This window comes from Marmota marmota, unplaced genomic scaffold (genome assembly GCF_001458135.2).
Source record: "Marmota marmota marmota unplaced genomic scaffold, marMar, whole genome shotgun sequence".
Lineage (NCBI taxonomy): Eukaryota > Metazoa > Chordata > Mammalia > Rodentia > Sciuridae > Marmota > Marmota marmota.
In genome coordinates this window covers 38,022,597-38,046,602 of record NW_025999949.1, presented here as the reverse complement: position 1 = coordinate 38,046,602, position 24,006 = coordinate 38,022,597, and the positions used below count along the sequence as shown (strand labels likewise).

At 56.0% G+C, this 24,006-nt stretch overlaps 1 protein-coding gene across 10 annotated transcripts; it reads right to left on the bottom strand.

Annotated features, from left to right (window-relative positions):
- Positions 1-1,776: 1,776 nt before the first annotated feature.
- Positions 1,777-23,902, bottom strand: LOC107143036 (alanine aminotransferase 1). Of its 10 annotated transcripts, none has more exons than XM_048802364.1 (22): positions 23,765-23,898; positions 12,193-12,467; positions 11,533-11,818; positions 10,244-10,398; positions 10,028-10,173; positions 8,528-8,631; positions 8,335-8,459; positions 8,112-8,258; positions 7,954-8,029; positions 7,746-7,875; positions 7,451-7,564; positions 4,274-4,439; positions 4,050-4,139; positions 3,865-3,973; positions 3,599-3,732; positions 3,243-3,486; positions 3,009-3,088; positions 2,799-2,935; positions 2,524-2,698; positions 2,266-2,421; positions 2,084-2,196; positions 1,777-2,013 (listed from the first exon to the last, which is right to left on the bottom strand). In XM_048802364.1, the coding sequence occupies exons 3-22, from the start codon at positions 11,789-11,791 to the stop codon at positions 1,923-1,925; spliced, it is 2,751 nt and encodes a 916-aa protein (XP_048658321.1). In that variant the 5' UTR covers positions 11,792-11,818; positions 12,193-12,467; positions 23,765-23,898; the 3' UTR covers positions 1,777-1,922. The 10 variants fall into 10 exon arrangements, with proteins under 10 accessions (XP_048658321.1, XP_048658322.1, XP_048658324.1 ...); XM_048802365.1 differs by having other exon boundaries at positions 11,533-11,815; XM_048802367.1 differs by having other exon boundaries at positions 10,244-10,314; positions 11,533-11,815.
- Positions 23,903-24,006: the final 104 nt, after the last annotated feature.

Genomic DNA, 24,006 nt, shown 5'->3' with positions numbered 1-24,006 from the left:
AGGCGAGTAGGCCCCTCTGGGCTGGGCCTCATGGCGCCTCCTCCACGGTACCCCCAGCTCCGTACCGCTGTCCCGGGGAAACCTTGTGGTCACACACACCACCCCCCCCCCCCCGGAGCCGGAGCGGAGTGTGGACGCAAACCGTGGGCGAGAAGCCGCAGAAGCCCCGCGGCAGCCCGTGCCCCGCTCTGGAAAGCCGCGTGAGCCACTGAGATCCTGACCGGCCCAGAGCGTCGGCTCTCTGGCTCCCAGGCGCCCCTGGTGGCCAGCCTGAGCAGGGCAGCCCGTTAGCCCCAGCTCCTGATGCGCAGGAATCCGTGGTGGCCTCCACTGCCAGGGGCTGGCCTCCAGTATAGGAATCATCCTCTCCGCTCAGTGGTCACTAGCCCTGCCCCACCCCCTATTATCCGCTCTGCTCTATAAGTACCTCCCAGTATCCAGCCCCCTTGGAGAAGTGACCTGTCGACTGTGTTTCTGTCACTGGTCCTCCGCTGTGCTTGTGGCTTTAGCCCTCTCCCCAAGGTACTAGCCACCGAGGGCCGCGGAAGGCGGGGGTCTTACGTGAAAGGTCAGGGCCAGGGCTCAACCAGGACACAGCCAACCACACTGCCCCTACCCTCCGCTCCTGCCCCGCAATGAGGAGAGCCTGACCAATCAGGCCCAACCCTTCCTGACTCTGACCCTGAAAGGGAGACCCAAGTGCAGTCTCTGCTGCCCAGAGCTGTGCCCTCTGGGGATAAGGACAGGATGAGGCTGAGGAACCATCTCCAGCCTGGGCGTGGTGGCCTGAAATTCCAGCAACTCTGGAAGCCAGCAGCAGGAGGATCGCAAGTTTGAGACCAGCTTCAGCAAGACCCTATCTCAAAATTTATAAAAAGGACTGGGGATGGACCCTGGGTTCCATCTCCAGTACCCTTCCCCCCCCCCAAAAAAAAAAATGTCTCAAAGTCTGTGTATCTCTGCATGTAAGAAGGACAGCCAGCTTATGTCTGTGGCTTCTGAATCACTAGTGTCCCGTCACTTCCAGAGTCTTGGAGCCCAAATTTTCTCATCTATAAAATGGGACTACCATGCCTACCTCAGAGGAACACTGTTGCGGATCAAATATGATCCACAGCTGTGTTTGCAGGGTGCACCCAACGGGCCCTCCATCCTGTGTCTCAGAGGCAAGGACGCGGGACTTCCTCAAGGTACTCTGCCCTCAGCATCCCTTTTCTGCCTCCAGGCCTCCCAGTCAAGAGGGCTACATTTGCACTGAGATCTCCCCCTCCTCCTGCAGAACCCAGGTGGGCACTGCCACCTTGAGCCCTGTCACTCCCCAGTAGGAGAGAGCCCAGCCAGCCCCCTCCTGCTGGCAGAGGAAGAGTAGGGGTGAAGTACACACCTTTTTTCTTCTTCAGAAAAGGCTACTTTTTCTGATGGGGGTTCTCTGGTGCCACTGCCCCTGTGATTCACTATCAAGTCTCATCTCCTCCCTGACGGATCTGGGGCTGCCCCAGGAGGCACAGGTGGCCTGTCCTTACTGGTACCATTACCTGATTTTTATGTGACTTGTCAGACCAAGGGAATGGACAGCCAGCCCATGAGGTGCTGTCTCTAGGACTAGCAGGTGGATACTAGACAGGAGGTTCCTTCTCTGGGAGCCCACCTTGACCACTGCTCCTCAAGATGGGCCCTGGTGTCCCTTAAGTGGGGTCCCCAAGCCTGCAATGAAGGTAGTCGGGGCAGCCAAAGGTGGAGTCATCACCCATGGAAGTGGGGCTCACCCCTCCAGAGTCATAACCACACTCAGCTTTATTAGGAACTGGCAGAGAGAGATGCCCAGCCCCCAAGGGGCAGCAGCAAGTTCTCAGGGGTCCAGAGACCACCAGGTCCCTGGGCAAAGTCAGTCCAGGCAGCCCAGCCTGGTCCCTGTGGTGGCCTCAGGAGTACTCCCGGGTGAACTTGGCATGAAAACGGCTCAGCTTCTCCAGCAGCAGTCGAAGCTTCTCCATGGGGGGCAGAATGGTCATCCTGGAAAGGGCAAGCTATAAGCCAAAGGGGGCACAGCAGGCACTGGCAGGCTGTGCGGGCCTGGTCTCACCGGAAGTGATAGGTGCCCTCCAGTTGCCCAAAGCCGCTCCCAGGCACCACGCAGATTCCGGTCTCCTCCAGGAGGCGCTGGCAGAAGAACATGTCTGGGGCCAGGCCGAGCTCCTGCGGTGTGGAGGCCGGTCAGAGCTCTATGCCCAGGCCTCCGCCCCACCCTGCCCTGCCCCACCAGACCTGAGCAAGCTGGACCGCCCGGGGGGGCAGCTGCACTCGAGGGAAGGAGTACATGGCACCCTGCACTGGGTTGCATCTGATGCCAGGAGTTTCATTGAAGACCTGCTCCGTGAGCTTGGCCTTGGCCGCCAGCTCAGCTAGCACCATTTGCCTCTCCTGCAGCCACGGAGGGGACAATCAGGGCATGGCAGGGACACAATAGCCCTCAATCCTTTTCCCAACTGGCTCGCCAGATGCCCTTGGCCTCATTTCCCTCACCTCCTGGAACTGCGCAAAGGAGGGGTCAGAGGGTGCTGGCGGGCTGACCACCATGTCCAGCAGGGCCTGGCCCGGCACAGGCGGGCACAGCCGCACACTCATCAGCTTCAGCATCTGCCGCTGCACTTCGGGGTCCATGTTCACCACCTCCACGTAGCCACCGCGGAACCCGCACCTGCCAGGTAGGGCAGGCGTCAAGGTCGAGGCCCAGCCGGGAAGAGGGGGCAGGAAAGTGGCTGGAGTCCAAGAACCCCCCCCCACCGGCCCACACGCACTCGCCCATGTAGCCCTTGGAGGCTGAGTGGAAGGAGGCAAGCTCCTGCTGCGTGGAGTACGGTGGGCCCATCTCGGTGAGCACCTTCTTGAAGGAGTAGAAGCGCGAGCCCTCTGCGTACACGTTGTCCTGGTACACCTGCAGGGGCGCTGTCGTCACGCGGCGGGCCGCTGACCCGCAGCCACCCTCCCTTGCGCATCCCTGTAAGCACCTCATCAGCCATCAGAAAGAGCCCCTCTTCGAATGCGAAGCGGATCACAGCCTCGATGCACTCCCGGGTCTGCACCTGCCCTGGGGACAGCAGCGCGGCCAGGGTCAACTGCGGGCACCCAGCACCCCACCCCTGCTCATCTGGACAGTGGGGGTTGACTGACCCATTGTGGTAGGCCTAGGAGCATGTAGCAGCTGGAGGGGTCAGGGTAGGTGGGGCAGGGAGGTGGCGCACCGGTGGGGTTGCCGGGGTTGATCACGCAGAGCGCGCGTGGGCAGCAGTGGTCACGTGCTTGAGACAGCCTGCGCCGCAGCTCAGCCACATCGAGTGCCCAAGTGCGCTCCTCATCCAGGTAGTAGTCCACCTGCACCGCGTCCAGTTCCGCCAGAGTGGCCGAGTAGAGCGGGTACTGCGGGACAGGGATGAGCACGCCTGTACGCCGGCGGCCCTCACCAGCCACCAGCAGCTTCAGCACCGTCTGTGGGCAGGGGGAGGAGCGCAGTGTTGGCAGGGCCAAGGGGCTGCACCCATGCCCCGCCCTGTGGAACCACAGATGAAGAGCCATTGTGTCCTGCCCTGGCCCAGCCTACCACGATGGCATCACTGGCACCCGTGGACAGGAAGATGTTGTTGGGGTCAGCAGGGATGCCTCCATCTCGCCTCTCGATGTACCGTGCAACATCCTCACGGATCAGCTGGATGCCAGAGCTGATGCTATAGGCCCCTGGACTCCGGCAAGCAGAGCAGAGCAGAGCAGACCCATGAAAGTGGCTAGTCCTCCCGCAACCCTCCCAAGAGATCCACCCTTCTCTGCTTCTTCCCGGGGCTTGGTTCCCCGCCTGGCACCAGCACTCACCCAGGCTGTGGCCCCCGCAAGCCTGCAAGATGCGCTGAGCCCTTCGTTTGGCATCCTCAGGGAAGTCAGGGCTGTCCAAGAGACCTGGGTGGACACAGAGGGCCAAGACCTGGGAGGACGGAATGATGAGGTCAGGGCACACTGATGGCTGGAGCAAGGGGACACAAGCAGTACAGGAGCCTCACCTGGCGGAAGAAAGTGATGGGCCTCTGCCCCATGGCCTGTGCATCTCCAATGTTGGCACGGATGACCTCGGTGAAGGGTTTCTTCACACCCTGGGAGGGAAAGGGAGAAGGCAGCCAGATTGGGCACCATTACCCCCACAGCCCTTGTCCCAAGTGCCGCTGGGCCAGAGGCTGATCTAGTAGCCCAGGAACAGCAGGAGGGTAGCAGGGCCTCAGGACCGTACCTGGCGCAGCTCCTGCTCCAGCTCCAAGGCCCGCAGCACTATGGGGCCACGCACGGCGTACTCCACCTTGCGCACACACGGGTTCATGGAGTCCAGTGTCAGCACCTTCTCCCTCAGCCCATTCCTTGCAGCCCGGCTCTGGTCACCTACTCTCAAGGCCATGACTCTGCTCAGATCAGGCAGGAAGGTGGCTCAGGAGGTGGCAGGCCCAGAGGGGGTGGTGGGGGCAGCAGGGTCCAGGCTTGGGAGCTCAGGATGGGAGACGAAGCCTGAACCAGGGAGCTCAACGTAAGAGGACACCCGCTTCCCTGCAGCCTACTGGCTCCAATGAAAGGGACACAAAGGGCTGCAGGAGCTGGAGCCGCCTCGGCTCCACCCCAGGGTCTGGGCACAGTTCTGCCCCAGGGAGGCAGAGGGCGTGGGTGAGGCAGCAGGCGGGGCTTGGGGTGAGTCCCAGTGCCCGCCCAGTGTCCCCATGACAGGAGAGCAGGAGACCCACATGGGGGGTAGGGAGAGACGGCCTTGGTGTTGGGGGAGGGGAGGGCTCAATGCCTGGGCCTAGTGGACCTGAGAGGTTGGCAGAGTTGGCTAGGGGTGACCCCTACGGTGAGACTGGAGCCAGTAGCCACTGGATTTACCCCAGCAGGGCACTGCTGAGGCCTAGCCCTCTTGGCACCCCCATCTTTTCTGAGGCCAGCAGACAGACCTGTCTCCTAGGTGACAGCCAGACCTTAGGAATGCTGGGGGGGCTGGGGGGGACGAGTGAGGAGTAGAGACTCTGAGTTCCACCAGGGCAATGGCCATGGCCCAGAGACTACAAGAACACTGCAGCTGGACCTTGGTCCCTGATCAGCATTGCAAGGGGCTGGAGGGAGGAGGAGGGCTGGAGACAGGGCAGGCGAACCCCTTGCCCCAGGTGGCCCTCACACCCTTTCAACACACAGGAGCCTGGGGTTGCCCTTGGGGCCACACCCCAGGCATGGGGGGGGGGGGGATAGCCTGTCACCTTCCCTCCTTCCTGATTGGTGGAGAGAGCAGGAAGTCAACGGCGATAGGCCCCCAGAACCCCACCTCCACAGGCTCACAGGCCATTCCCAGGGTTTGGCTCTGCAGGCTGCCAGGCCAGCCAGATGCAAGGGTGAACTGACAGTCGGGAAGGCAGCCCTCTGAGCTGGGCAGTAGCAGCTGGTTAGACGGAAGGGGAGCCTTGGCTCCTGTTTCTGCAGATTGGGAGAGAAGCCGCCAGGAGTTCTAAGTGGGGAATGCACGCGCGCGCACATGCACACAGACACACACACATACCTCTCTCAACTTGCACCTCTCAGTTCTGCTGCCACAATGGCCGCCCAATTCACAGGCCTGTCCTTTGGCCCTCACATCAGAGGACAGGTTAATATGAGCCCGGCCCCAGTCAGAGCCAGCCACTGCCTGACTTCTGGCATCAGGGCCCAAGTGGCAGCTGTGGTGGTAGGTGGACCTTAGGCAGAGGTACCGCCCCACTCACTAAATTTAACCAGCAGCTAGCCCCTGGCCCTCCCCCAGACCTGCTAAGGGCAGCAACCCTCCAACCACAGATGCTAGAAGGGCAGGCGGGCCCTGGACACTGAGCAGACCAGGTCAGTACCCAGCAAGGAGAGGAGGGTAGCCTAAACTCATACCACCCAGTGCGGGTGGCCATGCAGGGCTGCCTACTGTGGACAGAGAGATGATCTGGCAGTGCCCTCAGCCCTCCAGCTTGAGGCCCCTAAGGGGCCCCTTCATCCTTACACATGGTATCCAGTCAGCTCAGAGCCTGAGTGGCCAAGTGCTTGTCACCTATACCAGCCCAGGCAGAAGTTGGCAGCCAGGGCCCAGGATCAGGGCAACATGCCACGAATTGGGGAACCACTGCCCCTGGGAAGTGCCTGATGCCGGCCGTGCCAGATTTGCTCTACTGGCTCTGGCCCAGGAATCCAGGAAAAAAAGACGCCCTCCCTGGGCAGGTCAGGACTCCTGCCCCTTGGTATGGTCCCCCTCAGCTCTGGCCCGAAAAGAGCTTCCTTCTAAAGTACCCTACTGCCCTCAGGAAAACAAAGAGTTAACAGTGCTTCCAGGAAGTCGAATATAGCAGGGAGGGTGTGGGGAAAGGCCAGGCTTCTTGCCCAATGGCCCTTGGGCCTCCCTCCCACACAGGGGCCAGGCCTCTACTTGCGAGCCCCAGCACGCACCTACAGGCCTGAGTGCTTGCTCGTGGGCATGGGCAGCACCTGTCCAGCAGCACCACCTGCCCCTCCCCAGCGGAGACACTGGAAGGCTTGACGACAAACACCCCTTTATCAAGCGTCACAGGACAAACACTCTGCAGCAGATGCCTGCAGATATGGCTCTGCCTAAAGTCCATCCCCAACAGAGAGTCCACTGTCCTGAGGGGTAGAAGCTGGGGAAGACTCTGGTGTCTGCCCACCTGCAGTTCCAGGGCACACCCTGAGTGGGCCTCCAGGGCAAGCCTCGGGCTGGCCTGGAAATGGGTACAGCCCCTCACATGAGCAAGCAGCATGGCCTCTTCTCCATCGGGGCCTCCTCAGATGGGGCTGTGAGCTTGAGCAGGGGTGGGTCCCCGCCTGCCCTGCAGCCGCAGTCCGGCTGGGAGGACACGGGGTCAGCAGACAAGGCAGATTCAGGGGCCTCAGGCCCCTCAGGCTGTGGGCGCAGGAGCTTGGCAGCAGCCCGCTGGCGCTTGAGTTCGGCCAAGGTGTGGTGGGCCTTGTCCCGGACAAGGGTGTCTGGGGTGGTACTCTCCACAGGGCTCAGCTGGTATGACACCCTCCGGTCCAGCCGCTTGGAGTACAGGTGCCGCCCTGGGGGGCCCCCTACTCGGCCATTGCGGGACCTGGCCACCTCAGGGTCATCTTCCTGTGAGCAGAATCAGGGCCCAAGGCTGTCAGGAGGCAGCTCCTCTTACTGGCCCTGGCCTCAGGATCTAGGCTACCTGGTTGTAGAAGAACAACCGTGAGGGGCAGGGGGACAACAGCCCAGCCCTGAGGAGCATGGCCCACCTAGGAGCACAAGGTCACTGGTCCTCCCAGCTCCACACTGGACCAATGTGAATGGGAAACTCACATACTGATGCCAGGTCACAGCCTAGGACCAATGCCAAAGCCACGTGGAAGGTGGGTAGCACAAGGCCAGGACTCTCACCTCTGGGGGTGGCAGCCAGAGCTCTGCGTCTGTCTGGTGGTCCTCATCCTCCTCCAGCGGCTCTGGACTTGGGGGTGGTGGCTGCTGCCACACGATGGCCTCCTGGGCATGCTCCTGGCGGTACAGGTCGGTGCGCTGGGTCAGGCTCACTCGCCTCACCACTTTCCTGGAAGGCCGGGGTGTGGTGGAGGTGAGAGGGGACACACAGCTGTCCCTCAGACCCGGCCTAGTTCTGCTGGCAGCTCCACCTGCAGGCTGACATGGGGGCTGGGGATGGACTGTGGGGGGAGCTCACCCGCGGCTGCCTGCACTGGAGGCGCGGCGGCGCAGCAGGGAGCGCTGACGGCCCTGGGCTCGCAAGAGTGCATCCTGCTTCTGCTTCAGCTCCAGCAGCCTGGCCCGCACCTCCTCATCACCACAGACATCTGAGAGATGACCACAAGCGTCACAGGGGCCCTCCCTGCCTGTCCCTTCCCCCAGGTGGAGGCAGCCCTGGAGCTCACCAAGGGGTGTCTCATCCGTCAGGGATCTCCCATTCAGGTCGGCCCCGTTTGCCACAAGCAGCTCCACCAGGTGCACCTGCAGGCCAGCCAGTGGGGGCTGCTGAGGGCTTGAGCCGCAGCCAAGAGCCCGCTCAGCATCTGCTCCTGACCACACTCACCTGTCCCCAGTAGGCGGCAGCGTGCAGCGGCTCCCAGCCGTCGAGGTCCTTGGCACTCAGGCTGGCTCCATGCTCCAGCAGCAGGGCAGCTGCCTCACTGAACCCACTGGCGGCGGCCATGTGCAGCTGCAGGCAGGCCACCCCGCCCTGAATCCCAGTCCCACACCCACCCAACAAGCCCCCAGCCCCTCAACAGACCCCCTCCACGTGGCCAAGTCCTCACCAGTGTGGCTCCATGGTCCAGCGGGTCATTGAGGTCAGCCCCAACGTGCAGAAGGCTCTGGAGGTCCTTCAGCATGAGCAGCTCTGGCAGGGCCCGGGCCTCCTCAATGCTGTCCTGGGTGATGCCTGTGGAGCAGCAGGCTCAGAGATGGAATGGCCAGGCCCACCCGAGCAGGCAGGCACAGCACACTCACCCCTGTTGGCCATGGCAGTCTCCAGGCAGTCCAGTGTCTGCTCATCCTCACACAGGTCATAAGGCATGTTCCCATCAGTGTTGACTGCCAGGAGATCAGCACCCCTGCAGGGAGGACGGATGAGAGCTGCCGGCTGCCCAGTCCCCTTTCAGCAAGTCCTCCCTGAGCAGAAGCCCTCAGCCTCGGACTGCCTTCAGGAAGTGCCAGCAGACATGGGGAGGACACGTAGGTTCTAGCCGCTGTTGGGAGAGGAAGCCTCTGGGCTCATCTGGCAGCCCCTCAGCTCTGGATCTTGTTCCTCAGGCAGACAGGCCATCCTGCAGTCTACCCATCTGGGCTTCAAGGCCCAAGGCACCCATCTGTCCCCCATAAATACAGGGGACATCTGCAGGAGGTACGCAGCACTCTGGGGACCCCAGGGAGAAGTGAAGCAAGAAAGCCAAGCAGTTGCTGATTTTGAGCCCACAGATCAGGGGAAGCAGGCCTGGGGGAAGGGGAGCTGAGGGGAGCAAAGGACACAGAGGGGCTGCCTAAGGTTTGGAACCCACCTGCAGCCTGTCACCAGCTCCAAGGGGAGCCGGGGGGCCTGTTTGCTGCATGGCTACTGCTCTACTCAGAGGAGGCACTTATGTGTGATGGCAACAGCCAGTCACCCACACGAGGATCTCTCATCTACTGGAGAGGCCCAGGATTGGGGGAGGAAGGACAGGCTCCTGAACCTGAGGGAGCCACTAACCTCCTCTGCTCCATCCTCCTCCCATCCCCCAGTACTGGGGACTGAGCCCAGATGTGCTTTAACACTAAGTAAAATCCCCAGTGCTATGTATTTATTTATTTATTTGTGTGTGTGTGTGTGTGTGTGTAACTAGGGATTGAACCCAAAGCCACGTCCGCCCTTGGCAAAAGCTGAGCTACATCCTCAGTCCTTTTATTAATTTTTACTTTTTTATTTTTTATTTTTTTACTTTAAAGGGCTGGGGATATAGCTTAGTGGTAGAATGACTGCCTAGCATGAGATCCTGAGTTTAATCCCCAATACCACCAAAACATTTTTTTTTTAATCTTTGAGATAAGATCTAAGTTGCCCAGGCTGGCCTTGAACTTGAGATCCTCCTGTCGCAGCCTCCCAAGTAGCTGGAGTTACAGGGCTTACCACCACTCCCCACTCCACCTTCCTTCCTGTTGGAGAAAAGTCCTCACCTATACCCACGCACACCCTCCGAGACCCACCTGGCCTCTCTGCTCCCCTTACCTCCTTATTAGTTCTACCCTCAACCCTAACCAGAATGGCATTTCTCAGGGGAGACCATGAGAAGGCCCTCCATCCAGAGCTGGTGGTCCAGCCTACCAGGTGGGCCCAAACTATCCCCCAGGGGTCTCAAGCAGGATGGACAGAGGTGAGGACACAGGAAGCCAGGACCTGACCAGCTTCACAGAATAGCCACATGAGCTGCCATCTGTGAGAAAGCCCCTCCATGATAAAGGCCCAATGGACACTACCGGGCAATGAGAAGCTCCACCAGGTGCAGGTGGCCACAGGTGGCTGCAGCATGCAGGGGGGTCCAGCACTCGCTGTCACGGGCATTGACGTCAGCCCCAGCCTCCAGGAGCTGTTGCACCATCTCTCGGAAATCATCAATGCAGCACTGCAAACACACAGCCTGAGCGGCCTGAGCCCTGCCAGCCCCTGCCCTGCCCACCCGCACACAGGCTGACCTGGTGCAGTGCTGTCAGCCCATCCTCATTGGCCAGGTCGGGGCTGACTCCACTCCTGAGGAGCTGGCGGACTGTAAGAAGGGGGTGGTGACGTCTGGGTGAGGCCTTGACTGGCCTACGCCATCCCTGGCCCAAGGCCACCTGGGCCCATGATGCTGATGTCCAGGGATCAGGGAAGGGAGAAGAAGGCTGGTATAGATGGCAGGAAGCATGCAGACTCAAGGAGCCTGGGGTGTCTGTCTGCCCCAAATAGGCCGCACACACAGCAGCACCAGCCCCTCTCCTATCATGACCCCCAACCCCTAAGACCGCAGAACCGGCCCTCCTGTGAGACAGCTTGCCGGTAATTCCACCCTAAGCTCCCAGCGTAGGGCTTACACTCCTCTGATCTTCCTGATGTTGAGCCCAGCCCCTCAACCAGTGCCTGTCCCTGCCCTTGCTCCCCTTCAGAAATCCTATCTCAGACCACGCTCTTGCCAAGGTCCCTGGGGTCCTCTCTGGCCATGCAGCAGTAAGACACAGCTCCTTGTGGTTAGGCCTGTGGCACACATAGCACCCTTCTCTACAGGTCCCCTCTCAGCCTCCAGGTCTCAGGAGGGCTCCTGCACAGTCACTGCCCACTCCTCCTCACCTCTGCCCCCAAAAGAGACAGGAAGAGCCCTTAAGAAAAATCAAGAGGTCTCCTCCCCAGACTCCAGAGCCTTGTACTCAGTGGGTTACAAATACGAGGCATGGAGAGGAAGAGGGGCTTGCAGAAAGGTCAGGCTGTCATCAGGCTGGGAAGGCTCCAATGGTAAGGAAGGAGTCAAAGGGAACACTGAGGGCAGCTGCGAGAGGGGTCAGCCGTGTGGGCTCTGGGTCAGCTTGCCCTACTCTTTGCAACTGGAAGTATGTATTACCACCCTACTCTGCAGAGGTGGGACTCAGGGAACAGCTGGCAGAGGCCAGGGCGCTCACCCACAGCCTAGCATCCTTACAAGAGGCGGTGAGAGTTGTCAGCCTGCTCAGCTCCATACACTGGATGCTTCTGCAGGCCCTGATGGGCGCCCCCTGCAGCCTGGTACTCTCTCAACTGGCCTGCCTCACAGCAGGACCTTTTGCATGAGGCCTCTGCTGAAGAAGAGCTGTCTCAGTGTGGGTTGTCCTAACAAGAGACCCTGGTTGCCCTGTGGCTAAAGCCCAAGAGTGCTGGACGGGCACAGGCCCAGCCCAGAGCCCAACACACGATGAGGCCACACCCACATGGATGGGAGTGCCATTGTGTACCACCCTGGGACAAGTACACTCACCTTCTTCCAGGTCATTTCGGGCAGCAGCTTCCAGAAGGACAACGCTGGGTGGGAAGACAACTTGCTTCGGGGGCCCTCGGCCAGCTGCCTCCTTCTGCAGCTGCTTCCACTTGCCTTTTTTGGCCTGGGCCTCCTTCTCAGCCTGGGCCCAGATCTTCACCTGCTGGGCACGCCGCTTCTGGGCATGCTTCAGCCGCTCCTGGGTGCTCATCTTGCCCACCATGGGCATCTCTGCCAGTAGTTCCAGGTGCTCAGCCATGGTCGGGGGTGTCTACCCACAGGGCTGCTGGGGGTACCACAGTGCAGGGGATGGGGGTCAGACCAGGCTTGAGTGGCAGAGCAGCTGGCTGGACAGACACCTTTGAGGGCATTCCCTTCCTGAGGCTTGTGCCCTTGGCCCCTGGCGAGGCTGTGATCAGGCCCAGGCAGCCCTGAGGGGCACAGCCCAAGAAGGAAGGGCGTGTAAGGATGCCACAGCTGGTCCCACGCAGGCCTGGCCCCTCGGTTGCTCAGATAGCAGGGTCTCCAGACAGGCAGCACCTCACTTCCCTTTTGAGATCAGGGTACACCTATTGTGGGACGTAGCCCTAAGACCTGGCCGGACTCAGTCCAGGGTCTGAAGCTAATTACCCAGATAACAAAGCTCTAGCTTCCTGGTACCTTGCCAAGGGAGAGGGAGGGCAGGGCCAATCCACAGTGGGCCCTGAGAGCCCCTTGGAGCTTCTGCTCTTTCTAGGCCTCAGGAGCCTGGCTGGGGTCAAGGAGCAGTCATGGCCTGGCCCTGCCTGCACCCTCCTGATGGTGCTCCAGTCGGCACAGCAGGACCAATGAGGTGGGCCACATAAGGTCAGCCCTAGGCAGCCAGGGTACAGAGGACACAAGGCGCCTGTCAGTGTGTCTTCAGGGGAGCCTCCCCTTTTGGCAGCCACATACACCTGAAGAGCAAATAAGGAAGCACATCAAGGCCAGCTCAGAGGGTGGGGCAGAGAGGCTCTGGTGAGACCACTCCCAGCCACCCTGGGGTCCTGCCTTGTGTGGGGCCCACCTTCTACCTGTGGAACACAGTGCAGGGCAATAATCCTTGGGGGGCTGCTCAGCTCTCACACTTAGGAAAGGCAGAATGAAGGGCACCTCAGGCTCCCTACCCACCCTCTGCAGAAGGGGATGCCCAGGTACATCGCTGGGAGCAGAGCCAGGAGCACTGCCCATAACCAGCCAGCCAGCCATCCCTGTGTGCTGTGTGGGGCAAAGTTTGCCCCTGAGTCCCTGGGTTCACGCCCTGCCTCCTTGATCTTGGCCACTGATCAGCTCCCCAGCCCCTCACTCTACCAAATGCTCCTGCTCCTTGCCAGCCTCCCTGACCGGGCCAGCCAACACTCCAACCATCCTGGGAACCTGGGCTGTATGGTTACAGGCACAGGTGACCGACCTGGCTTGAGGTCTACAGGGACCAACAGGCAAACAGCTTAGGCTGTAAGCTGAGAGGTACAACCTTGCTGGAGTGCCCATCTTGGCCCCTTTCCTCACAAGCTATGGTCACCCACTGCTCTGATCCTCAGAAGGAACAGTCACACACTGCCCAGAGACGGTGACCCAGAATCCTATTCTCCACACAGCCAGGCCTCTCGGCAACCTAGACACTAACCCCATTTTCCCCTAGCCAAGGGTCTCAACAAACACCCCTTTTGCCTTGAAGGGGATTGCCACGCCAGATGCCGCTAGGCTGGCCAGGTCCCTTCTGACAGGTCTGACCTGGTAGAGTTAGCCCCTGTGAGCTTGGTCTGAGTTTCCTAGGGGCAGAACCAGTAGGGCCCTTAGCCCTGGACTGGTATGCTCTCCGTAGGTCAAGAGGTTTCCCAACAGAACTCTGCTGTGAGCAGCCTGCTCCAAAGTTGGCCACCTCTGTAGACTGCTAGGGCCAGGGCTGACGTAAACCAGCCCAACACCCTGCCCAGACTCCCCAGTCCTGCTGTCACCCTCTCAGGTCCATCATCCCTACTCAAGACAACCAGGCTGGGTTCTGCAGGTACCCTGCTAGCTCCTCCAGCATAAGGACAAGGATTCCAGACCCTGCCATGTGACAGAGTCCTCCCTGCTGCCACCCATGGTAGATAGATATCCTCCTCCCCAACAGGGCTGACAAGGTGGGACCTGCATCTCTCTGTCATCAGGATTCTGTCAGGGAAGTGGCCCCAGTCTGCCCCAAGAGGTCACAGCAAAGAGGGAGGCCCACTGCCCTGCCTGCCCCATCTCTGTCCAATGAAGGTAAAGAAAATGATCCAAGACCACCTGATCAAATAGCCACACCCACCCCATCACTGGGTAGAAAGATATATATATATATATTTTTTTTTTTGCACTGGCAAAATTGAACCCAGGGGTGCTTAACCACTGAGCCACATCCCCAGCCCTTTTCATGTTTTATTTTGAGACAAAATCTTGCTAAATTACTTAGGGCTTCACTAAGTTGCTGAGGCTGGCTTTGAAATTGCAATTCTCCTGCCTCAGCCTACCAAGCCGCTGGGATTACAGGCATGTGCCACCAAGCCTGGCTGATGTAAAGATATCTGATGCTTTTGTCCTACAGAAGAAAAATAATCTGAGGACAGCAACCACTTTCTCTTGTGTGTGTGTATATTGGACTAGGGACTGAACACAGGGGCTCTCTAACACTGAGCTATACCCCAATCCTTTAAATAAATAAGTAAATAAATATTTACATATTTATTTGTGTGTATATGTATGTGTGTGTGTGTGTGTATATATATATATATATATATATATATATATAAATATATGGCAGTTGTTTTGAGAATNTCTCACCGAGTTTCTTAGTGCCTCGCTTTTGCTGAGGCAGGCTTTGAACTCACAATCCTCCTGCCTCAGCCTCCTGAGCAGCTGGGATCACAGGTGTGGCCACCATGCTGGCAACAACCATTTTTCAAATGGAACACAGCTGACTTTTAATGTTCTCATTCTGAGGCCCCCTCAGGATGCAGCATGAACCCTCTGGCTGCTATGAAAAGAGTGAGCATGGGATGCTCTGTCTTTCCCCATATGGCTCCCCAAAACAGTCCCCACGCCTGGATGCACCCACCTTGCTGAGCTCTCTGCTGGAGGCTGACTGAGCACAGTCTCCACCTGAGCTAGGGTCAGTCCCTACCCTGCTTGACTCCTTCCTCTGAAAGGACGTGCCCAGAGAGCCCAAGGAGGCCCAGGCCCACCGTGCAGGCACCCACCCCAGACAGTCGCCTTTCAGGGGTGTCCAGCACCCACCTCCACCCAGTAAAGCTATAAACTCCAGTGCCCTAGTTCCCCAGATGCTGCCTGCCTAACCGTCCTCCAGAAGCCAACCTCAAAGTGGGCAAGCCCAACAAATGGCCACCACACCACAAATCGTCTCCAAGCCTCCCTGGAATGTCAAACAGATAATCTGGTTGACTTATTCTAGTTCTCAGCTCCAAGCCCAGGCACGCTGCACAGAAGAGTGGAACCCCGTGGGGAGTAGCCTCCCAGATGGATATTGGGCCCATCCCCACCTCTCCGCCTGCCACCACTGAGCCACCCCTAGACGGCAGAGAGCACCCTGGGGCAGCATCAAGGCAGCACCCAGACCCAGCCCAGGCTCCAACGGCTCTAGGACGACCTGACTTCCCTGGCCTGACACCCTCAGCACCACCCCACCCTGCCCCCAGCCACAGCCTTCCTCCAGCAGGTCCTCGCCATCATCCCCACGCCTAACCCAGAGCTGCCCTGTTAACTGCTCCACCACAGTGTCTCACACACCCACCTCAAGACCCCCACTGTACAGTGAGAGCCCAGAGTCTGATGGCTATGAAGCACAAGTCACCTTATTTGTCCAGAGACAGGGACGAGGCAGGTGGAGGTGCACTCTGTTCACAGAAGGAAAGAAGACACTAGGAGCTACAGAGAAATGCCAAGAAGGGGAAGAGCTGGGGCACTTGTTACAGGCTCCTGTTCTCAGGGTGCATACAGGTGCACCTCAAGGGTGCTAGTGCATCCCCAGGCCTGAAATGTCCCCTCTGACAGCCCTTCTGGGAGCACCCTCTGAAGCCCGAAAGCAAATCAGGCAGAGGGGCAGGATAGTGTCAGGGAGGCAGGAAGAGAGTCCTCCTGCTGTGGCTGTATACCATGGGGGAAAGCATACACACAGTGGGCAGCAGAGAGCACTGGGCAGCCAGTACAGGAGTCCCAGGAAGCAACATGGCTAGCCTGGCATCCTGGCGTGCCTCCTTCAGTCCAATTCTGGGGGACTTTACATTTCTGTGATGCTTGTGCTTGTTGCAACTGGTTCCCGTAACTCACAACCAGAAGAGTTCATATTGTTTGTACCAATATCTATCATGGCAAAAAATGGGAGACTCCCTAGACGCCCATCATTCTGGGAAAAGTAAATCATGGCTAGGCACAGTAGAGCACACCTGTAATCCCAGCGACTCAAGAGGTTGAGATAGGAAGATCGTAACCTCAAGGCCAGCCTCAGCAACTTAGCGAGACCCTGTCTCAAAATAAAATATAAAAAGGGCTGGGATGTAATTCATTGGTAGAGCACCCCTAGATTCAATCCCCAGTACGAAAAAAACAGTCAATGACATGGAGCCATTCTGTAGAACAATGTCTATAGCGTGCATCTGTCAACATGAGGCAGAATGCAGTGCCTTGGGAGAGGGGCTGCAACATGTGGGCACCAGGTGCTGGGGCCGGCAAAATGCCATGAGAACTGTGCCTGGGGGTCTCAGCGAACCACATGAAGCCTGCTTAGCCACTGGGGAGGAGGACCCATAGGAGGCAGCTCTACGCTCAAAGGCCTGTACCCTGAGGCCATGGGCAGCCCCACGCAGTGAAGGACAAATGGTCACTCTGATCACTGTGGATGTAGGAGGCAGTGCAGGCCATCCCCAGGGCTCATCACTGGGGTATTCCTTGTGTTCATTGTGAAGTACCTGAAGTGCCATCCGGCCACTCAATGCAGCAGAATTTATGACATAAAACACAGAAAAGCAACTAAATGTCTATCAAAGGGGATTAATTAAATAAACTCTTATTGGAAGCCAGGCATGGTGAAACACACCACTAATCCCAGCAACTCAGGGCTGAGGCAGAAAGACAGCAAGTTCAAAGCCAGCCTCATTAAACTTAGCAAGATCCTATCTCAAAATAAGAATAAAGAGTACTGGCATCGAGGGCTAGGTTGTGGCTCAGTGGTAGAGTGCTTGCCTAGCACATGTGAGGGCACTAGGTTCGATCTTCAACACCATGTAAAAATAAATAAATAAAATAAAGGTATCGTGTACATCTACATATTTAAAATATTAAAAAAAAAAAAGAGTGCTGGCATCAGGCAAGGTGGTGCATACCTATAATTCCAGCAGCTCAGGAGGCTGAGGCAGGAGGATTGTGAGTTCAAAGCCTGCCTCAGCAAAAGCGAGGCACTAAGAAACTCGGTGAGACCCTGTCTCTAATCTAAATAAAATATAAAATAGGGCTGGGGATGTGGCTCAGTGGTCAATTGCTCTTGAGTTCAACCCTCTGTTACCCCCCCACACACACATGAAAAGAATGTTGAGGATGTAGCTTAGTGGTACAGCACCACACCACCACACACACACACACACACACACACACAAGTACACTTATCTATTTTTTTTTTTAGTTGTAGATGGATACAATACCGTTATTTTATTTATTTCTTTTTATGTGGTGCTGAGGATCAAACCCAGGGCCTCACACCCAGTGCTAGGCAAGCGCTCTGCCACTAAGCCATCACCCCAGCCTGTACACTTATCTAGGCATAAGAAACATGAAAAAGTAAAACAAGAAATGAATGAGTGGGGACAGGGCATGGAAGAAAGGACTTCTCTACTGCTGCACCTGGACCACGTGAAGACCACCCTCGGGAAGCAGAGCTACAGAGCCACTGCACAGGGACAAGGTCAGGGCCAGGAGGAGAAAGAACATGTGCTGTGTGCTACGCACAGGGTATGGATGCAGGGGAACCAAGCCCGCTCGGTGGCTGCGTGGACAGTACAGCATTCTGTCCACCAGCTGTGGGAACCAAGAAGGCTCTCAGATGAATGCATGACATGATCAGATTATGCCAGAGGATGAAGAGGAAAGGTATGGGGCAAGGAATGGACATGAGGACAGTCCAGGGAGATGATAAAAGGCAAGACTGGGGAGCAATGGGCAGCCACAGTGAGAAAAGGCCAGGAAGTGCAGATGGAATGGTCCCGAGTAGGAGGACTTGCATCTAGAAAGGAGTGCACAGAGCCTAGGTGGTCCTCAGGGCAGCAGGGAGAGCCCCTCAGAGCCCACAGCGCCACCAGAGGTCCACTGGGCCGCACAGGGAAGGACGCTAGGTATGAAGTGCCACAGTAAGAAGCACTTACTTACTGGGAAACAGCAGGGCCCTCCTCACTTCTCCCACCAAAATGAACTCCAGAGAGCACACACATGATGTTGAGAGAAGCAAAGCTACAGGAGTACAAGAAGGACAAAAAGGAAAACGTTCTGTGGTCCCAGCACAGTGGGAAACCTTCCTAAGCTTGCCACAAAACCCAGAAACTTATAAATCCAATTAAATTTTCAAAGTTTATATTATAAAAGCAAAACAAAAAAATCCTACAAGGTCAAAAGACAGATGATCAAGGCTGGGGCTGTGGCTCAGCAGTAGAGTGCTCGCCTAGCATGCGCGAGGCCCTGGGTTCGATCCTCAACACCACATAAAAATTAATAAAAATAAACAAAATAAAGGTATTGTGTCTAACCAAAAAATAAATAATAAAAAAAAAAAAAGACAGATGATCAATTGGGCAAAAACACAAAGAGAGTGACAAAGTCACTCAGGTCACTCAGGTCAGCATAGCAGCAAAGGGCTCCTTGTGCCCAAGGAGAGAGGGCACAAGTCCTGAGATAAGATTGCTATTCACCTCCCTAAATAATTAACACACACAGATCAAAAGGAGGCAGCCAGGTGAGGAGGCCCATGCCAGCTACTGAGGAGGTGGAGGCAGGAAGATCCCAAGTGTTCAGGGCCCCAGGTTCCACCCCCTCTGTACCACCAATACCACAGAAAGCCTCCCCTCCTTTCCGGATGCTTCTCATGTGCTCTGGGCATGACACTTAGCAGAACAGTATGAAATAGAAAACTTCCACTATTTTGGCAGGACTGGGGACTGAACCCAGAGGTGCTCTACCACTGAGTTACACCCCCAGCACTTCTCCCCACCCCCCATTCTGAGAAAGAGTCTTGCGGAGTTGCCCAGGCTGGCCTTGAACTTGTGATTCTCTGTTAGCCTTCTAAGTAGCTGGGATTACACGCTAAGCCACCACACTGGGCTTCCACTATTTTTGATCTACAAAATGAAATGTTATTTAGCTCAGTAACAACTGTCTGCTGACCACCCTGTGAGGAAGGAGGACCCACGCCATCCATACATCTATGCCCGCCATTCTCCTAGCCCACTCCGGCCTGGGGGTAGAGCTATGCGTGAAACACATGGGGGTCTGACCAGACTAATTGTGAGCTCTAGCAGCAGCATCTGTCAGCAATGGAGAATCTGGGGGGGGGGGAATCTCCCCAGAAGTCAGGGCAGGCTCTAAATCTCCCTTCTCATTTTCCTTTCCTTTTGCCACATGACTCCAAAACACATCTAATAAACTCACAGAAAAGTGTCAGAAGACATGCCCAAATGAAAGCAGATAGGCAGCCAGAGACATCTGCATTTAAAAAGAGACTCAATGAGCACTGACGCTAAAAGCCAAGATTCCCAGAAAGACAAGAAGACAGGGAAGACTTCCAGCAGCCCCTGCAAAACAAATTTAGTAGAAGCCAGGGCCACAGGCACCACTCCACTGAGCAGCCTCATTTAGCCTTGGGGCTCTAATGCCCCATGGGACCCTCACTATATAGATCTGGAAACTAAGGTCTGCCAAGTACAACAGTGAGAAAACCAAAATCACAAAAGTGAGCTTTGAAGGGGACAGCAAACCCAGTTATAACCCTGGGTTTGCTCTGGCTCAAAACTTACTCCCCCTCAGAGAATGAGCCTAGTCAAGATAGGGCAGCAGTCAAGACATCTATCTGGCAGCAGGGCTGCTGCTTATGGTTCAGGCCTGGGAGCTGTGGACACAAGAGGTATTTGAATATCCCAGACTTAGAACAGGAGACCTGTGGAGTCTAGATGACCAACAATGCCCACATTGTCTGAGACCCCATCCAAACAAGGCAAGAACAAGGGGGACATCCCAGGGAAGACAGTTCACAATTACTCAGCAAATTCCTATAAACTGGATGGAAGAAAGGTGGGGGCTGGCAGAGCAGAGATATCCCCCAAGGTCACTGGGAAAAGAAATCATAGAGGGACACAATACATAGGATGACAAAGTTTTAAAAAATCAGGAACATGACAAAGGGGACCTGTGATGTGTAAAAGAGCAGATTCCAGGCTGAGGTTGTGGCTCAGTGGTAGAGCACTTGCCTAGCATGAGTGAGGCAGTGGGTTTGATTTTCAGCACCACATATAAATTAATAAACAAAGGTCCATCAACAACTAAAATATATATATACACACACACACATATGTATACATATATGCACATATACAGAGACAGAGACAGACATGCACACAAGCAGATTCCTCTGAACCCCAACATTCTTAGTGGGGTGCAGAAGTTGGGACACTGGCCAGGCGTGGTAGTGTATGCCTGTAATCCTAGCAGCTTGGGAGGCTGAGGCAAGAGGATACTTTGAGCCCAGGAGTTTAGGGCCAGCCTGGGCAACATAGAGAAACCCCAAGTAAAAGTACTTCAAAAAAGAGTAAAGACAGCCAGGCACAGGGGCAGCTGCCTATAATCCCAGTAGCTAGGGAGACTGAGGCAGGAGGGTCTCCAGTTCAAAGCCAGCCTCAGCAACAGCAAAGTGCTAAAGCAACTCAGTGAGACCCTATCTCTAAATAAAATACAAAATAGGGCTGGGGGGGGCTGGGGTTATGGCTCAGCGGTAGAGTGCTCGCCTCGCACATGCAGGGCCCTAGGTTCGATCCTCAGCACCACATAAGTAAAATAAAACAAAGCTATGAAAAAAAAATTTTTTTTTAAAGTGTTAAAAAAAAAAAATAGGGGCTGGGGATGTAGCTCAAGCAGTAGCGCGCTCGCCCGGAATGCGTGTGGCCCGGGTTCGATCCTCAACACCACATACAAACAAAGATGTTGCATCCGCAGAAAACTAAAAAATAAATATTAAAAAAAATTCTCTCTCTCTCTCTCTCTTAAAAAAAAAATAATAAAAATAAAAAACAAGGGCTGGGGATGCAGCTCAGTGGTAGAGTGTCTCTGGGTTCAATTCCCGGTACTGTAAAAGAAAATAATAAGGAAAAGAAAAGAAGGAAGGAAACTAGGAACCAGCTGGACTGAGAGTGTAGCCCAATAGCCACCTGTAGTCCCACAAACACAAGTGGCTCAAGGCCAGCCTGAGCAACTTACTAAGATCCTGTCTTAAAATAAATGGGCTGGGGTTGCAGCTCAGTGGCAGAGAGCTTGCCTAGCATGTATAAGGACCTGAGTTCAATCTGTAGTATCACCAAAAAAAATTATTAAGACAAATCATTTTTCTAATTGTCTCTCCCCCTACATACCTCATACTGGGGATTGAACCCAGGCATGTTCTACATTCCCAGCCCTTTTTTATTTTTTATTTTGAGACAAGGTCTCAATAAATTGCTCAGGCTGGCCTCAAACTTTTTTTTCTTTTTTTTGATACCCAGGGGCGCTTAACTACTGAGCCACATCCCCAGACCTTTTATATATTTTATTTAGAGACAGGGTCTCACTGAGTTGCTGAGTTCCTCGCTAATCTGCTGAGGCTGGCTTCGAACTCTCATCCTCCTACCTCAGCCTCCCGAGTTTCTGGGATTACAGGCATGCACCACTGCGACTGGCTTCAAACTTTTGATCCTACTGCCTCAGCCTCCTAAATCACTGGGATTACAAGCATGTACCTTCACACAAGGGGCCTACAAGTCATTTTTCCAGGCAAAAGATTTGAACAGACACTTCATGAAATAAGATATACAGCCAAGGAGCTGGGACTGTGGCTCAGTGGTAAAGCACTTGCCTGACACTTGTGAGGCGCTGGGTTCGATTCTCAGCACCACATACAAATAAAGCACATGAAAAGATGCTCAACACCCTTCAAACTTAGAAAAGTACAAATTAAAACCACCGTGAACTACCAGGACACACACATCTATGAGCATGGACAAAGTTTAAAAGGATTGGAGTTGGAGATGTGGCTGGGTGATAAAGTCAAACCCGAGATAGTTACAGAATAGGCTTGCCTACTGTCAACCTCACCCCACCTTATGGAAGCTATTGCTTCTATCTGGAAAGTTCTCCTACCAAATCTTAGGATCATTGGCTCCTTCTGGCATCTCAGATCAAGTCTAATGTCTTCCTCAGCAGTCTTCTATGGTCACCTCATTGTCAACACATTTTAATTTCTGACATGCCGCTTACTGTTGGCTTCCCTGCTGTATCCTCAGAGCTCAGCCAATGCCTGACTTACAGGAAGCACTCAATAACTGGTGGACAAACAGGAGAACAGCCACTGCATGTGCCAGCATTGGGGGTACCAACAGAATGGGACACGGGATGGGACAAGGAAAGGTTCACTCAGCTGTGCACACCAACATGCCAGGCACATCGAGGAGGTAGTTCCAAGAAAGCCTAGAGGTGAGAGAAGAGCCTTCAACTGCCACCCAGATGTCTTCTCTTGGCCAATGGGTAGATGTGGCATAGGCACTGGGGTGGGGCTGAGCAGGTGTGGAATCTAGGGGCTGAAACAGTCTGTTGGGATGCCTAAGACTGAAGTTCCTAAGCTCCATGCAATGGAGACATACAAGTAACCAGATATTGATACAAACCAGAGATTCAGAAATCCCTAAAACACAGAACCCAAAGTTGAGCCCAAAGACACAGAGCCCCCTCTCTTGGGGCCTGCCAGCCAAGACAACCCTCGGTGGAAAGCAAAGTTCAGGCATACCCTGAGCTGGTGAGGGAGGATGCCAGGAAGGCTATTCAAGATACAGGAGGTGGTGGGCTGGGGATGTGGCTCAGGCAGTAGCGTGCTCGCCTGGCATGCGTGCGGCCTGGGTTCGATCCTCAGCACCACATACAAACAAAGATGTTGTATCCGCCGAAAACTAAAAAAATTAAAAAAAAAAAAGATACAGGAGGTGGGCCTCAGCTAATAGGGGAAAACCCAGCCCAGCTATCAGGAGAAAAACGGACCTCCTTAAAGCTTGTCCATCACAGCACTGAACGTGATGGGAAGACTTGGAACAGGGTCAGGCAGCTGGCCTCTCAAAGCTGTCCATCACAGTGACAAACACGGAGCAGCCAAGGTTTGTGCAGGTTTTGGCAGTCACCAGCCTCTAAGACCACTCAGTTTCATGCTGGAGTTCCCCAAGTTGGTTCATTGGGAACTCTGGATACCAGGCTGCCACAGACAAGAGGAATCTTTCAGGAAAACCCTAGTCCTTCCAGGAAACACCTGGGGAGCAAAGACCCCCCAGGAGGTGTCACTGCTGAGCCTGAGAGAACGCCGTGGTACCCTGGCCTCCGCCTGCATCCCAAACAAGGACCAGGAAGAAAGGAGGGCTAGTTTTGCTCTGGCCCCCTTGCGCCTGGGATAACTCCATACACACCTCTTCTCGTTGAACCGGTGGAAATCAACCCCACCAGGCCCTGAGCTTTCGGTCTGGTTCAGCCAGAGGCGAAATCAGCTTAAGCACTTTTCACGGGTTGATTACTACTTCACGCCTGACCCCAATTCGCGAAGCGTCGCCCACAGTCCCGCCTAAAAGTGAGGTCCCTTGAATCCCTGAGTGGCTCCAATTTCTCCTTTCCCCTGACTCCAAAGCACGCACCGAGAGTGGACAAGTCTCTTTTCTGTGGCCCTAATGTCCACATCTGAAATTAAGACCTAGATAGGTACTGCCTACATGACCAGCAGGCTGCAAGAACCACACCTGCCATTTGGACAAATGGGACACGCCTACTGGTGGCCTCCGCAAGCGGCCCTTCCGGAAGCCTCTCCGGACCCTTGGCAATCGCTGCCCGATCGGGGCCGCAGGGGCGCTCCGCGGCAGCCCGCCTCCTCCGCACCGGCCCTCCCGAGCTTCGCCGCCCTCCCCGCGCCGCCCCGAGTCACCTTCGGCCCGCAGGCTGCGCACTCAGTCCGGCCCCGCGGCGGGCCAGGCGGCCCCGCGCTCCTTCAGCGCCGCGGGGGCGGGCCCCGCGCCGGCCTCGCCATGGCAACGCGACACTTCCGGTCTGCCAGGTCCCGAGCGGAAGTCGCAGTGCCCCGTGGGAGCCGGGGGGTGGAGTCACGCTGCCCGAGGCGGGGCCCGGGGAGTTCACGCAGCTGGCAGCGCCTTTCCTCTGCGCTGGTGG